This window comes from Euleptes europaea, chromosome 6 (assembly GCF_029931775.1).
Source record: "Euleptes europaea isolate rEulEur1 chromosome 6, rEulEur1.hap1, whole genome shotgun sequence".
NCBI lineage: Eukaryota > Metazoa > Chordata > Lepidosauria > Squamata > Sphaerodactylidae > Euleptes > Euleptes europaea.
In genome coordinates, this window is record NC_079317.1 from 82,922,312 (window position 1) to 82,935,617 (window position 13,306).

Sequence of the window (13,306 nt, forward strand, 5' to 3'; positions counted from 1 at the left end):
ACCCCTTTATTTAGGAACACGCAAATTTTAATCTATGTATTTTTATCTTGGATAAAGGAAAATGCTGATAAGGGACCCCGACTGGACCTCAGACTCCTTAATATGGATCCACAGGTGCCCACATTTCAGGATACTTCCCTTTTCAGATGTCCTTCCTCAGTTGCCTGGGAGCCTTTTTGGTTGTAGTCCTGAATCTAAGGACAATTATCTTAATTGTATGTTACAGTATGTTACAGGCTTGTTGCACTTGCTTTCCTCCTGTCAGTTGATCCGTAATTGGATTATTGGCTATTGGACAATTCATTTTACCAGTCCTGCAGGTTTGCCTGTCTCTAACCTTGTCAGCCCTATGTGTCGTTGGATTTGCTAGTTGAATTTGTGTAATCCCAATTGCTCCCTACTCAAAGGATAGCATTCTTTTTGCTACTTTGAATGTTTTTTCTTCGAGCCCTTAACAACTCAAGGGCCCATGGTTTTTCTGTCCCTTTAGCTGCACGATTTATGTGCAAATGTAGATCAGTTCTTAAAAGGAATAATTTTGATCACCATTGTTACTGGTCTATATCCTAGGGTATCTACCTACAGGCTTCAAAATAAAATAAAATTAAAATTAAAAAACAAAAACAAGACCAACAACTAATTGGTTGTTGGTTCAACTTGGTTCTGAGACTGGGGAATACTCCTCTGTGTGTATTGTGGATCATCAGTCTAAGAACATTAGACCTCTGGTACCTGAATTTACAAAACAAGGGTTTTCAAGAGGACATTAAAAAACATACCTTACCAAAGGCAAACAAACAAACAAACAAATATATATGTTTCCAGTCATCGTCCCCTACTACGGTTGGTTCTATTGCATATCGCTTTGGTTCCTGCTCCTTCCCAGACTAGTGGTGCAGATCCTGTCTGACAGGGCAACTATTCTAATACCACCTATATCCAGAACTGTGCTGTGTTCTCTCCAGTACTAAGGTTCTCACAAGCACTTGTGCAAGGGTGTTTTCCTTCATGAAATCACATTATTCTTCTGGAAGTCAGGACAATCCAGTACCATTTTGTACCTTTTTTCAGCCACTGCTATGAGTGTATATAGCATGGCAATGTAAATATCTATAGCATGAGGGAGAGTTCCCTGTCCTGCTGTCCCAGGTTTTTCCGGTTGTGGCAAAGGACCTAACAGCACAACGTTTCCTTCCTGGACGTCCAGGTGGTGAGAGAAGCCTACTCTCTCAGATTTCCCAAGCTGACAGGTTTCATCAACCCACAAGTAATCCCTCACTCTATGTTCCCTGCTTTCCCTTTTTAAGGGAATGGTTTTTTCCCAGGTAGAGTCCTATTATCTCAAGTGCAGATGCAATATGTCCCTGCTTCCTACGGAACACTGGATGCCATGAGGCCGTCGGAGAGATTCTCCAGTTTCACTGGTCACATTTATTTTAATGCTGCATTTTTGTTCCCTGGCTTCACAGACCCAGGACACCAGTGATGCTCATAGGTCCCTATTGACCACAATGTTTTGTGTTCCCAATCTGTAGATTACTTTTGATGAGGATTTCGGGTACTTTCTCAAGAAGACTAGCTGATCAGGGTATAGCCCCTTCCTTCTCTGCCACCTGTTTAAATTATTGGTCTGTGATCACTTTTCATCAGGTTAAGGTAGTATTACCTAGATTGAAGTTCGACCTTGGGTAAGGTCCCGTTGCCGAAACTGTTTTCTTCTAAATCCTCAGTCGCTAACTAAGCAATCTCTTCATGCAATCAAGTGCCTGAAGACCATGTCCTTCAGGTTCCATGCAGCACCTAAACAACCTATTGGTCTAGTGCATGGAAGGCTGAACCAGCAGCTTCTTTGGAAACGGTTTCCCGATGGTGTTTATAGCAATGCTGAACTATGCTGTCCACTCCATATGGAGGCCTTTTGCAACAGGGCTCATGTCTCTTTCGCTGTTTTCCTTGCCATGACAGATTTCTGAGGCTTCTCTAAAGTGGCAACCTGGTCCTTCGATCCACATATCTCTGGCATTGCCCTGTAGATGTGGTCTCCAGGGAGGAAACAGCTGTTTGTGAGAGTTGTCTTTTAATTAGGTGACAAGCCCACACCCGCCTCCATGGTAGGTGAGCTTGCTATTCTCCCATGCGGGACTGCACAGAAGCCACGAAGATGAAAAACAGAGTTGCACTTACCTGTAACTGTTGTTCATCGAGTGGTCTTCTGTGCAGGCACGCATCCCTCCCTCCTTTCCCCGCTGTGGGCTACTGCTTGGTGGCTATGGTGGTCTTCCACGGCAGCGAAGGGAGAACTGAGGGGGAGCGCCCCTCCTCCCTCCGTCACATGACCGTTGGGCGGGAAGCCGGCTCGCTCTCGGCCTGGGACGGAGGGGAGGGGGAGCACTCCAGGCGTTCTGAAGCTCCTAAAAGCTTTCTAGTCAGTTCTCCACGGCTGGCCTGCGCAAGCGCAGTCCCATGCGTGCCTGCACAGAAGACCACTCGATGAACAACAGTTACAGGTAAGTGCTGTTTTTCAATCCCCGGCATCTCCAGTGAAAGGGACTAGGCAAGTAGGTGATGTGAAAGATCTCAGCCTGAGACCCTGGAGAGCCGCTGCCGGTCTGAGTAGAGTAGACAGTACTGACTTTGATGGACCAATGGTCTGATTCAGTATAAGGCAGCTTCATGTGTTCATGTGTTCAACTGATACAAACCACATATTTATCCAGTTATTGGTCCTCGCTTTCAGTTGCAAAGAGATTGTGTGTTGGCTGTTTCTTACAAGAGAGTGTACGCAAGTGCCTACAGGCTGTACCTGCATTGACTATAATGTGAACAGGGCTCACCTGGTGTCATGAACTCATCAGGCTCACTGCATAATATCCAGCGAATTGAGGCCGTGTAGTCAGTACAATGGAGGATTTTTTTAAAAAAGAAAGATTTAAAAAACACTGGTGCCAAGGTGGCTGCTCAGGGCTGCAAACAGCAGCAAACAATGTGATCAGGAGGGCAAATGGGGAATATTATACCCTTTGTGTACACCATCTTTTATTCCAGCAAAAATATTTGCTTGTGAAAACTGAACACACCACTAAGATAATTTTCAGTTATATTTTCCCCAAAAAATTTCAGTTAACTAGAAGCTAAAATGACTAAACTGAGGCTATCGAATTTTGGTCACATTATGAGAAGACAAGAGTCACTGGAGAAGACAGTCATGCTAGGAAAAGTTAAGGGCAGCAGGAAAAGAGGAAGACCCAACAAGAGGTGGATGGACTCAATAAAGGAAGCCACGGCCCTCAATTTGCAAGATCTGAGCAAGGCTGTCAAAGATAGGACATTTTGGAGGACTTTCATTCATAGGGTCGCCATGAGTCGGAAGCAACTTGACGGCACTTAACACACAATACACAAGTCGATAGTGGATAAAATGGGAAGTCTAATGTTCACAAGGCAGCGCTGGAATAATGTTCATCGGAACGTGTGTCTCTGGTGCCATGGGCTCAGTGTGAGGGCTAGTGCCTGATGTCAGAGCGAATCCTTGGACCATTCAAGACAGCAGCTAGAGGTCTAATGGATTCAATGAGCTCAGCACTGTATGCGTCTCAGTGAGCCTACCTACAATATGCACTTTTGAAAATATAGCCAGTTTGACTAGCCTGTAGGGTGCTCCTAATTCAGATAAATGCACACCAAAAGTCAAGGGAAACGCCATAATGTTACAGCTGCTCTTTAATTATGATATTGCTGTTCTCTTACATTTGTCCCTGGAGTGGCCACTGTCCCGCTGCAGAGCTGGTGTTTGTGGAGGCAGTGAGCCAGCAATGGAATGTGTTTTATTACCCTTGAAAATTCTGCCTATCTGAGAGAGGACAGCCAAACAGTTCGGCAAACCTGCTCAGCAGAGGAACTTAACTTGTTCAGCACTCACAAAGACTTGTCGAGCAGGGTTATATTTGAATTGCACTGAGCAACTCAAACAGCAGCTGAACACAACATTTGCAGCTGCCTGTTGGTCAGAAGCCAACTCACAGCTGATCGGGGTCGGGCGGGAGTCCAGTGCTTATTTACTCCGCTTCCCTCCCCTCCAAGCTGGACAGGAACAGATGCAATGGTTTTAATCTGCATTGGCAAAGCGAGAAGAGGACGAGCTTGTTGCTCTCCTTTTCTCGGCAGCCCAAGCTGACAGCTTGCAGTGAGAAGAAAAAAAGAGAAATCAGCTGGACTTCTGACACACACACCCCAAATTAAAGTTTCCTGGATGGGCAAAATTTCTCAACCAGGCTCCCAGCTTATCCTTCAAGTTGCTTGTTCCTGTGAATACACACAAAAATACCCTTGAACACATGAAGCTGCCTTATACTGAATCAGACCCTTGGTCCATCAAAGTCAGTTTTGTTTCTCAGACTGGCAGTGGCTCTCCAGGGTCTCTCACATCACCTGCCTGCCTAGTCCCTTTAACTGGAGATGCCAGGGATTGAACCTGGGGCCTTCTGCATGTCAAGCAGATGCTCTACCACTGAGCCTCGGCCCCTCCCCTCCCCCTTGATTAGTTGTCTACCTGATCACCAGTGGTGAACCGAAAGTGAGCCCAATTGGCATCCCCAGTTCATTGTTCATTAGCTGGGTTTTCGTGGGTTGTGTGATAATTTATAGTGGAGCCTGTAATTTTGTTTAGTAGTTAAAGAATGTGGCCCTGAGTGTTGAAATAGCTACTGCTGAAGTCTTAAAAGGATGAAGGCATCTGCACTCTTAGTATTCCAATATATGTCTGGCCAGTACTTTGAGATTAAGCATGCAATCTGTACTAGAAAAGTGAAACCATATAATGCGTCAACTGACACTATCAATCAATCAAGTTTTATTTCAATACAATATCAGCTCTGAATAAAAATCAAAGTTAGGTTAAAATAATAAAATAAAATAATAAAAAGTTGATGATTCTGGGAAGGACGATTTGAAGAAGAGGAGGAAAGATCTTCTATGGGGAAAGGTTTTCAATTAGCTGTTTACAAATTCCACTAGACCGGAGGCAGAATTTGGCTTCTTTAGTGGTTATCTCCTGAGAGGAGTCTGCTAAGAGAAGGGAAACTTTAACTTCTTCCCATCTCCCAGGAAAGGATGACAATATGGGGAGAATGTACTGTGATCTTATGTCGTTGTAGACAATCCACATCTGATTGAAAAAGGTAGCAACTCCAAGCAAACTGAGAGTGCAGTGCAATTTCCTCCGATTTGAATGTCTGTTCATGCAAAGTATTTGTAGCCAACCCAAGCTCTTTCCAGTTTGTGCTCCAATGGGTGAAACCCATGTGAGATCCGGACAGTCATGGATATAACGAGCTGCAGCTTCCAAGATAGGCCACAATAGTACAGCTGCCAAGATCCTGGAGGGTGCTGCTGTCTGACTCAGTGGTTATCCATCTCCTTAGCCACATAAGTGGGCACCTGAACAAGACTGTTACATTTGAGCCCCATGTGAGAGGTTGAGGGCATAGGACATTAGGTTCAGGGAGCATAACGTCTGGATGATATGGTTTTAACCCATATCTCTCTTTACAGATCAAGGACAATAACATTCCAGAACCTTCCATTCTTCCAGATAAAATATCCAATACCCACAATCCCTCCTTAAATAATAAACATGAATACAGAGGAGAAACTTGTTACACAGTAACTATTATCCTTTTGCCACAGGTTTTAATAAATCCTTTGCTACTAATATGGCATAAGCCCTTTGAACTGAGTTGGCTATGTCAGGATATGCCTTCTTCCAATTATTTGGCCATCTCATCTGGGCAATCCTCCAAACATCCTGCATTAAGTTTTTGCTTTGTTTTCTGATGTCTGTTTTGTTAGAAGTTTGTCTTTTTAACAGGGTTGAAGCCTTTCTCTTTAGGACACTTCTGTTATTAAATATGATCTTAATGTCCTTAAGAACTCAGTAACTTCTTTGTTTGGTATTAAAGAGTGTTAATCATCACTGATAAGAAAAATCCTTATTTGCTCAATCAGCAAGGCAAGAGAGTGGCAATAAACCATGGAGGATTTAATATTGTACTGTGTGAAAAAATTTTCAAAGTTACACTTTTTACTGAAATCCACGGGTGATCTGATTGACAGTTTAGCATATACATATATACAGAAAGAGAAGAGTTGAAGTTGATGTGTAACAATCTCTTTGTCTTCTTTTTGTTTAGGGCTGAGCCAGTACTCACCAGGATCAAGGAAAACAGAAAAAGAGTAATATCTCCTTCATTCGATAACATCAAGTATGACAATTTTGAAATAGAAGAGTACCCTCTGTCAGCACAGGGATTTGACTGGGAGTTATGGTGTCGATACTTAAATCCTCCAAAGTCATGGTGGAAGCTGGAAAACACTACAGCTCCTATAAGGTATAGTTCAAAAATGACTGACAGGATAATTATGTGGTAATCTGTCCATAAATGGACACTGTGAAGTACCCTGGGTTGCTTTACATACTAGTTGGCACTTATGCGCTCTAATAATTTTTAATTCTGGACTTGTAGGCTGCAATTCTAAGGATATGTTCCTAGAAGTAAACCCCCACTGAATAACATGGGACTTACCTCTGAGTAGTCCTGCTTAAGCTTGCACCCATAATTTGTCACAAGCTTGTGCTATCAGAGTTGTAATGCTAACACAGAGGAAGAGTTTGTGGTCCTCTTGAATTATATCTTATCATTTGGTGATGTCACATGCACTACCCAGTCATTTGTCTGCAACGATCTACTGGCAGAATGAAGCATCCATGTTGTAATCAGTTAATCTTCTATCCTAGAGTGAATGCTTGAAAAAGAGCCTTGGAGGAAGTGGTTAGAAAGAAAAAAAATCTGCAACCCACACTCTGGGGGCCTGGAGAAGGCCTCATTTGGATTGTCTGAACTCAATAGTGATACTGCAAATTCCACAATAGTCATCTTATAATATGAATTTCTCCTATTCATAATACTTGCTTGGTAATGAATTAATTTCCTTCGCCCTCCCATTATGAGTCTACAATTAAACATGAATGCATTTCAGACTTGTAGCTCTTTTCCCATAATCAGCATTCATTAGACTACCAGCCAAGACCGGTATCCACTGTTGGTGCATGCTCATAGATTGATGATTTTAAGCTTTATTTGATCATATTAGCAGTGAGAGGCTTTCCTCTGTTCTGCTGTTTGTTGTGCTATTATTTTGCTCTGCCCTTTGTTCCATTCTTCCTGAAGTCTAGTTGAATCGGGGGAATTTTGAAAATGAATTAGCGCACACATCATTTGTTGCAGCTTTCATTTTCATAGTTTTCCTCCTGTGTTACTCGTGTATGAATATACAAGCGGTTTTGATATTCCATGTACAAGTATGTTAACATTATTTTAACGTGAAGTCTTACCCGCACACAAACATTTTTGTACAGTGGTAAAAAGCATGCTAGAAGAATATGGATCTTTGGGGATTTCAGTGAGTAGTTAGAATGGAGTTTGTACATTTTACCCAGTATTTTTGGGAACTGCTGAGGTCACAGAAAAAATTAAGTGCTTCCACAAGTTACATGTCGTGGGAAAAACACAACCCCTCCCCATAGTATTTAGAAAGTTCTTCCTTGGCCACTGAGCATGGACATAAGGGATATTTTGAGCCCTCCTGGGTATGCTTTTCCATGATACACCCATCTCTGAAAAATTTATCCAAAGACTTACTAAATTTCTAATATGAATTTAAAATTCTCTAATGTGATATATTGTAGCATCACATTAGAGAGTCTAAATTATTCAAATCTCAAATGTGATATTAAATACATATCACATTAGCACGTCTCACATCTGTGGAGATGTCATCAGTCATGTTTCCCTGCCACCAGTTTTTCCACTTTTCAAGGGTGAACTAGGGAGAGCTGTCCAGCAATTCGTGCACCAGCTTAGGCTCCTGCACAATTTTTCCCCAAATTGGTCTCCAACAAATCTTGGAAAAACAGTTAATTACATGGCAAAACAAGGAAAACTTATCCATCACTCTGTGTATGTTAAGTGCCGTCAAGTCGCTTCCTACTCATGGCGACCCTATGAATCAACGTCTTCCAAAATGCCCTATCTTTGACAGCCTTTCTCAGGTCCATCACTACACATGGTATATATATAATTTGGAGAAAACCAAAGATTAGCTCCTCATTGGTTATGAAATTTCTCCAGGACTCTATATTTCTCTGTCACAGGTTGCTTACACAAGGAATTGCCCCATCTTGGATGCTATTGAGAAGCTGGGGAGGGGGTGTTGCTACTTCCCATAAGCACTTCCCATAAGGGCTTTGTGCATCTCCCAAGTATCCCCCATCTTTCTTTCCTGTAACCTTTCCCAAACCTGCTTTGCTGAGATGTTTTGGGAAAGACTAAAGCAAAACTAGGATGACACTCTTATAGAAGGGAAATTCCACGTTTTCTGGATGCTACCCACATTGACACCATTTTTTCCTGCCCTGGCTTCTTAGGCAACCATTTCATCCTCTTCATTTGAGAGCATTTTTTTCCACATTGGCAATTGAACATCAATATTTTGTTTTAACATCATAACCATGTGCTTATTGATTTCTCTGAATTCTACCTTTCATTTTTTAAAAGTTTGTCTCCAGCCCCTTTCCTTGCAGAAGTATGCCTTTTCTCTTTTATCTCCACAATGAATGGGCTAAAAATGTTATATATATATATTAAAAAAATAAAAGCTGAGAATTTAAAGAACCTGATAGAAGCACTTGCTGTTACCGCACTAGGTATTCCCAGCGATGTATTAAGAGTTTGAAAATGTTATAAAAAATGCTGTTCACACTTTCTATGTATTCCCAGCGATGTATTAAGAGTTTGAAACTGTTATAAAAAATACTGTTTGCACTTTGGCCCCTTTAGCTGTGAAGACGTCTTCCAACCATTTTTTTAGCCGTGGCATCCAAAAACCCTTTTAAAGCGATGTTTTTTTATAACATTTCCAAACTCTTGATACATTGCTGGGAATACCTAGTGCGGTAACAGCCATTGTTATAACACTATAATGATATTCAGTTGCCCATTTAAAAAACTGAGGAAAACCACTAACATGGGGGAAGGGCAAATGGTTATCACTGGGGGACTGGGGAAAGAAACATGCAAGGAAATCTGCCAGTTGGAAAGAAACATGCAAGGAAATCTGATGCTCCTGCACTGTGCAGCCGTAGCAATAATGGGGAAAAGAACAATCATGTCCCCATGTATAAATGGCCACATTGTCTCTGTTTCAAACTGCAGATCTAACCCTTAACACTGGATTCACAATCCTTGAAAGTTCCAAGCAGAGTATGTGGATGTTGTGCACCTGATCTCCTTTGGTGCCAAAGTGGAACATTGCCCACTTAAGCTGAAGAGGGTGTTTTTGTAATCATTACAAAAACTGAGCTATAGTGTGTGTTTTTCCTCTGGCTGTTTTTATAGTAGCTAGCAGCCTGTAATGCTAGACCACTGCTGGTAGTAAAACATGGTGAAAGTATCAAAATCTCCAGGAAAAGAAAACATTTTTTATCTTTAGAATGCACTCAAGAATTTTGGTGTGCTGTGTTAGAAAGTAGAGAAGTGTGTTTTTTCTTCTATGCATAATTGTTTTTTGAAACATAGTGTTCCAAGGGACATAAGGAATGACTGACATTTTCCTTGTGACAGGGTTCACCAAAAATAGCTTTCTGGAGTGCTGAATTGACATTTTGTTATCATCGCAGAGATACTGATCCACACAAGGAGGGAGGGTGTATAATTTTTGCAATCTTATGATCACATCCGAACAGATGCCACAGTTTATCACAGCTTGATCACCATCATCCTGATGAATGCAGAGAGGGTTTATCTTCTGCTGTAACAGCCCCCTGTCTCCGTTCATTAGTATCCTGTTGTTGTCCTCAGTACACTTCTGTGGTCAGGCAATGACAAAACTGGCCTTTTCCTGTTTGCAAGTTTCACGACAAAATGTGAACGAGGGTAATGATTACTTATTTTGTGGCCCCTTTTCAACCAATTGAAATACCAGTCGCTAATAGACAAGATAATAGGGAAGGCCCAGTCTAGTCAGATCTCAGAAGCTAAGGAGGGTTGGTACTTGGAAGGGTCCCCACCAGGGAAGACTCTGCAGAGGAAGGCACTGGCAAACCACCTTGAAAGCCCCTCGCTGGGGTTGCCATATGCAGGCTGTGATTTGGTGGCACTTCACACGCCCAATAGACGAGGCCAGAAGATGTGCTGACTGTAAAAATAGATTCTTTTGCAATTTTTTTTTATTACATGGTAACGTAACTGCATGGAAAGATCTCCCTGGAACAGAGATATCAAATCCAATAAAGAAGGGAGCCTGCTAAGATCTTGCTTTATGAGACTATAATAACATCTGAATCACACAGTAAAGCCTTTTTGGGCAACCAAATTTCACATCTCTTGTCACGGTTATCTCAAAAACACCTGGAGCTATGATAATGGACTTAGTAAAAAATGATGTTGCTAATTGCTGAAACGATAGAGGTCTCATAGAGCCAGCGTGGCGTAGTGGTTAAGAGCAGTGGACTCTAATCTGGAGAACTGGGTTTGATTCCGCACTCCTCCACATGAAGCCCACTGGGTGACCTTGGGCTAGTCACAGTTCTCTACAAACTCTCTCAGACCAACATACCTGACAAGGTGCCTGCTGTGGGGAGGGGAAGGGAAGGGGACTGTAGGCCACTTTGAGACTCCTTAAAGGTTGAGAAAAGTGGGCTATAAAAACCAACTCCTCTTTTTCTGGTTCTTCACTTAGGTCAGTACCTGGATGGAAAGCTGTCTAGGAGTCTCATGCAAGCCATTCTGAAAGAGTAGCAGAATAATAGTGCAATAAATAGAACATAACAGACTGAACAGTCATGACTAGCTCAAACTTGTCAGTGCTCAGAAGCAGCATAAATCTCTGTGACTTGAGAGCACTTTATTATTATTATTAAGCAGAGCATAAATAAATATCCAGATAGATATCGGAATCTAGTTTTAGTACCAGCATATTTAATTAATTTATCTATTTCATGTATACCCCATCTTTCTCCCCAGTGGGGAACCGAAGTGGCTTACATCTCTCTTCCAACCTATGTGGTTGGTTAAGAGTGTGTGACCAATGGTGTGTAACCAATGGAACCCATGGCAGAGTGGGAAATTGAATCTGCATCTACCAGATCATAGTCCAACAACTCTAACCACTACACCATACTAACATATGGATTTTCTCACTAGTATATAATGTATTAAAATAAAAACATCAAAATGAAGGAAATAATAATCAATCTTAACTCGTTTGCAATGCCCGTTAATGCACCTCAAGTGAGATCAGCACACTTAAAATTAACTTCACTGGCTAAATTCATATGTGTTAACGTTTGCTGTTGTTTGGTTGTTTTCATGTAGGAGCCCTGCACTGATTGGATGCTTCATAGTAGACCGCGAGTATTTCCAAGAAATCGGTCTGCTCGATGAAGGCATGGAGGTGTATGGAGGTGAAAATGTGGAGCTTGGGATCAGGGTAAGGAATTGTCAGGAACAAGTTGGTTGTTTAGTTGGCTCAACTGGGGTCAGTATGGAAAAATGATACAATACGATCTGAACGTCACATTTTGCAGTAGCCAGCTAAGCCTTTGTTAACCATTGGCTATTTTCATCTAGGCAATTAGGCTATTGATGAAGTGGAAAGATGCAGAAGGTAGAAATGATTTATTGCTGAGCTGATTCCTGAAGCATTTTGAATTTCTGTAGAGGAATAAAAAATCTGAGATCTTTTACACTTTCTCATCATGTTGCAGGAGAAACTGATTAATCTTTATTTGAGGGCTTCTGCAAAAACAAAACAAAAAAAATTCTCTTCTGAATTAGATGTTTACCAGTCTTTATGATCTAATTGAATTAAGATGCCTGCCCTGTTTCCCAACAGAATTTGAAACTTTGATTTTAGTCCAAAGACACAGTGAGGGACAAACAACATATCACATAGGTGATCTCTGATCAGTTCTCCCAGCATTTACTTTAGCTTTAAAATGCAGCTAGGGAAAGATTTGGATCAAAGCCATGTTGCTAGGGGTGGTGAGATTAACCCTTTCTCTGCCTTGCTGTCTCCTTGATAGACCTTAAACCCAGAGCTGCTGGTAGCCATGGTAGGATAAAAGCCAATTACCTGTATGAGCCATAGGATGCAATGAAAGAAATGTTGTGAAAAATTATTTTTGATTAAGCTTACATTGCTATTAGGTATGCACAGTCATGTAGAAGTTCTAACCTGAATCCTGCCCCATTTGAAAATATGATGAGAGTTTCTGATCTGACCTAAATTATTTCTGACATTAGATGAAGGTGGAAACCTTTCAGTCTGATGGTTCTCATGCCTCATTTTCTGGTTTCATTGTCTCAGGCCATGCAAGATAGGTGGGTCTGGGGCAGCAAGAAAGTGACGTAGCATGAGCAGTTTGGAAAGTGAATTTTGTGTACTGCTTACGTCATGTTTCTGAGTATATGCCAATAAAGGTCAATTGATTGCTTGATTGATTGGTTGATTGATTGATTGATTGTATGAGCAGTTATGCGCATGGCAGATATGACATTCAACCAGAGGATTTCCAGCCAATCAAGTATGTCCCATTTACAGCCCATTCCTGAGCAGAGGCGTACGGGGACGGCGGGGAAGAGGCGCAGCGGCGCCTCTTCCTAAGCTGATTCCCGTACGCCATTAAACAAAAAAAAGCTGTTTTGCAGCTTTTTTTTTTTTTTGGTTTAACTGGGGTTTTTCGCCCCATAGGGAACAGCAAGGCTGCGCCTGCTAAAAAGCAGGTGCAGCACCACCGTTCCCGGCGCCGGTGGAAGTGGCCAAAAGGGGATAGGGAGCCGCCTAACCGGCGGCTCCTCCCCCCAGAACGCCCCCTGCACCAGTGTGGCCTCTCCACACTGTTGCCAGTGCCATGGAGAAGCCACGCCGGCAGAGGAGGGAGGCGTGGTCCCGCAGAGCTTGCCTGCCTGTGGGACTGGCCTCATCGCCGGCGTGAATGCGTGAAATCGCGTGATTACACGCATTTACGCCAGCGGCCAGGTCACGCCGCTTCCAAAGAACTTTCAGCCCCATTCTCAGGAATGGGCTGTTAGTGTTATTGTACTGAGTACTTCCAGTTTCTGTCAATTATTTCAGTATCTCGCTGGTTTCATGGGAGGGGAGGGGTTTCTGAGATATTATATTATCTCAGGCAGTGATACTTAGTTGCTTGTAAGTCACATGTGGCTTTTTGACTTGTCACCTGTGATGA

General features: G+C 42.3%; 1 protein-coding gene across 1 annotated transcript in view; it reads left to right on the plus strand.

The window, feature by feature from the left end:
• Positions 1–13,306, plus strand: part of GALNT18 (polypeptide N-acetylgalactosaminyltransferase 18) — a 362,192-nt gene that overhangs the window by 259,273 nt on the left and 89,613 nt on the right. Inside the window, exons 5-6 of the mRNA XM_056851671.1 lie at positions 6,189–6,386; positions 11,430–11,544. Coding sequence (XP_056707649.1) covers positions 6,189–6,386; positions 11,430–11,544 — 313 coding nt within the window. The remainder of the gene's footprint in view (positions 1–6,188; positions 6,387–11,429; positions 11,545–13,306) is intronic.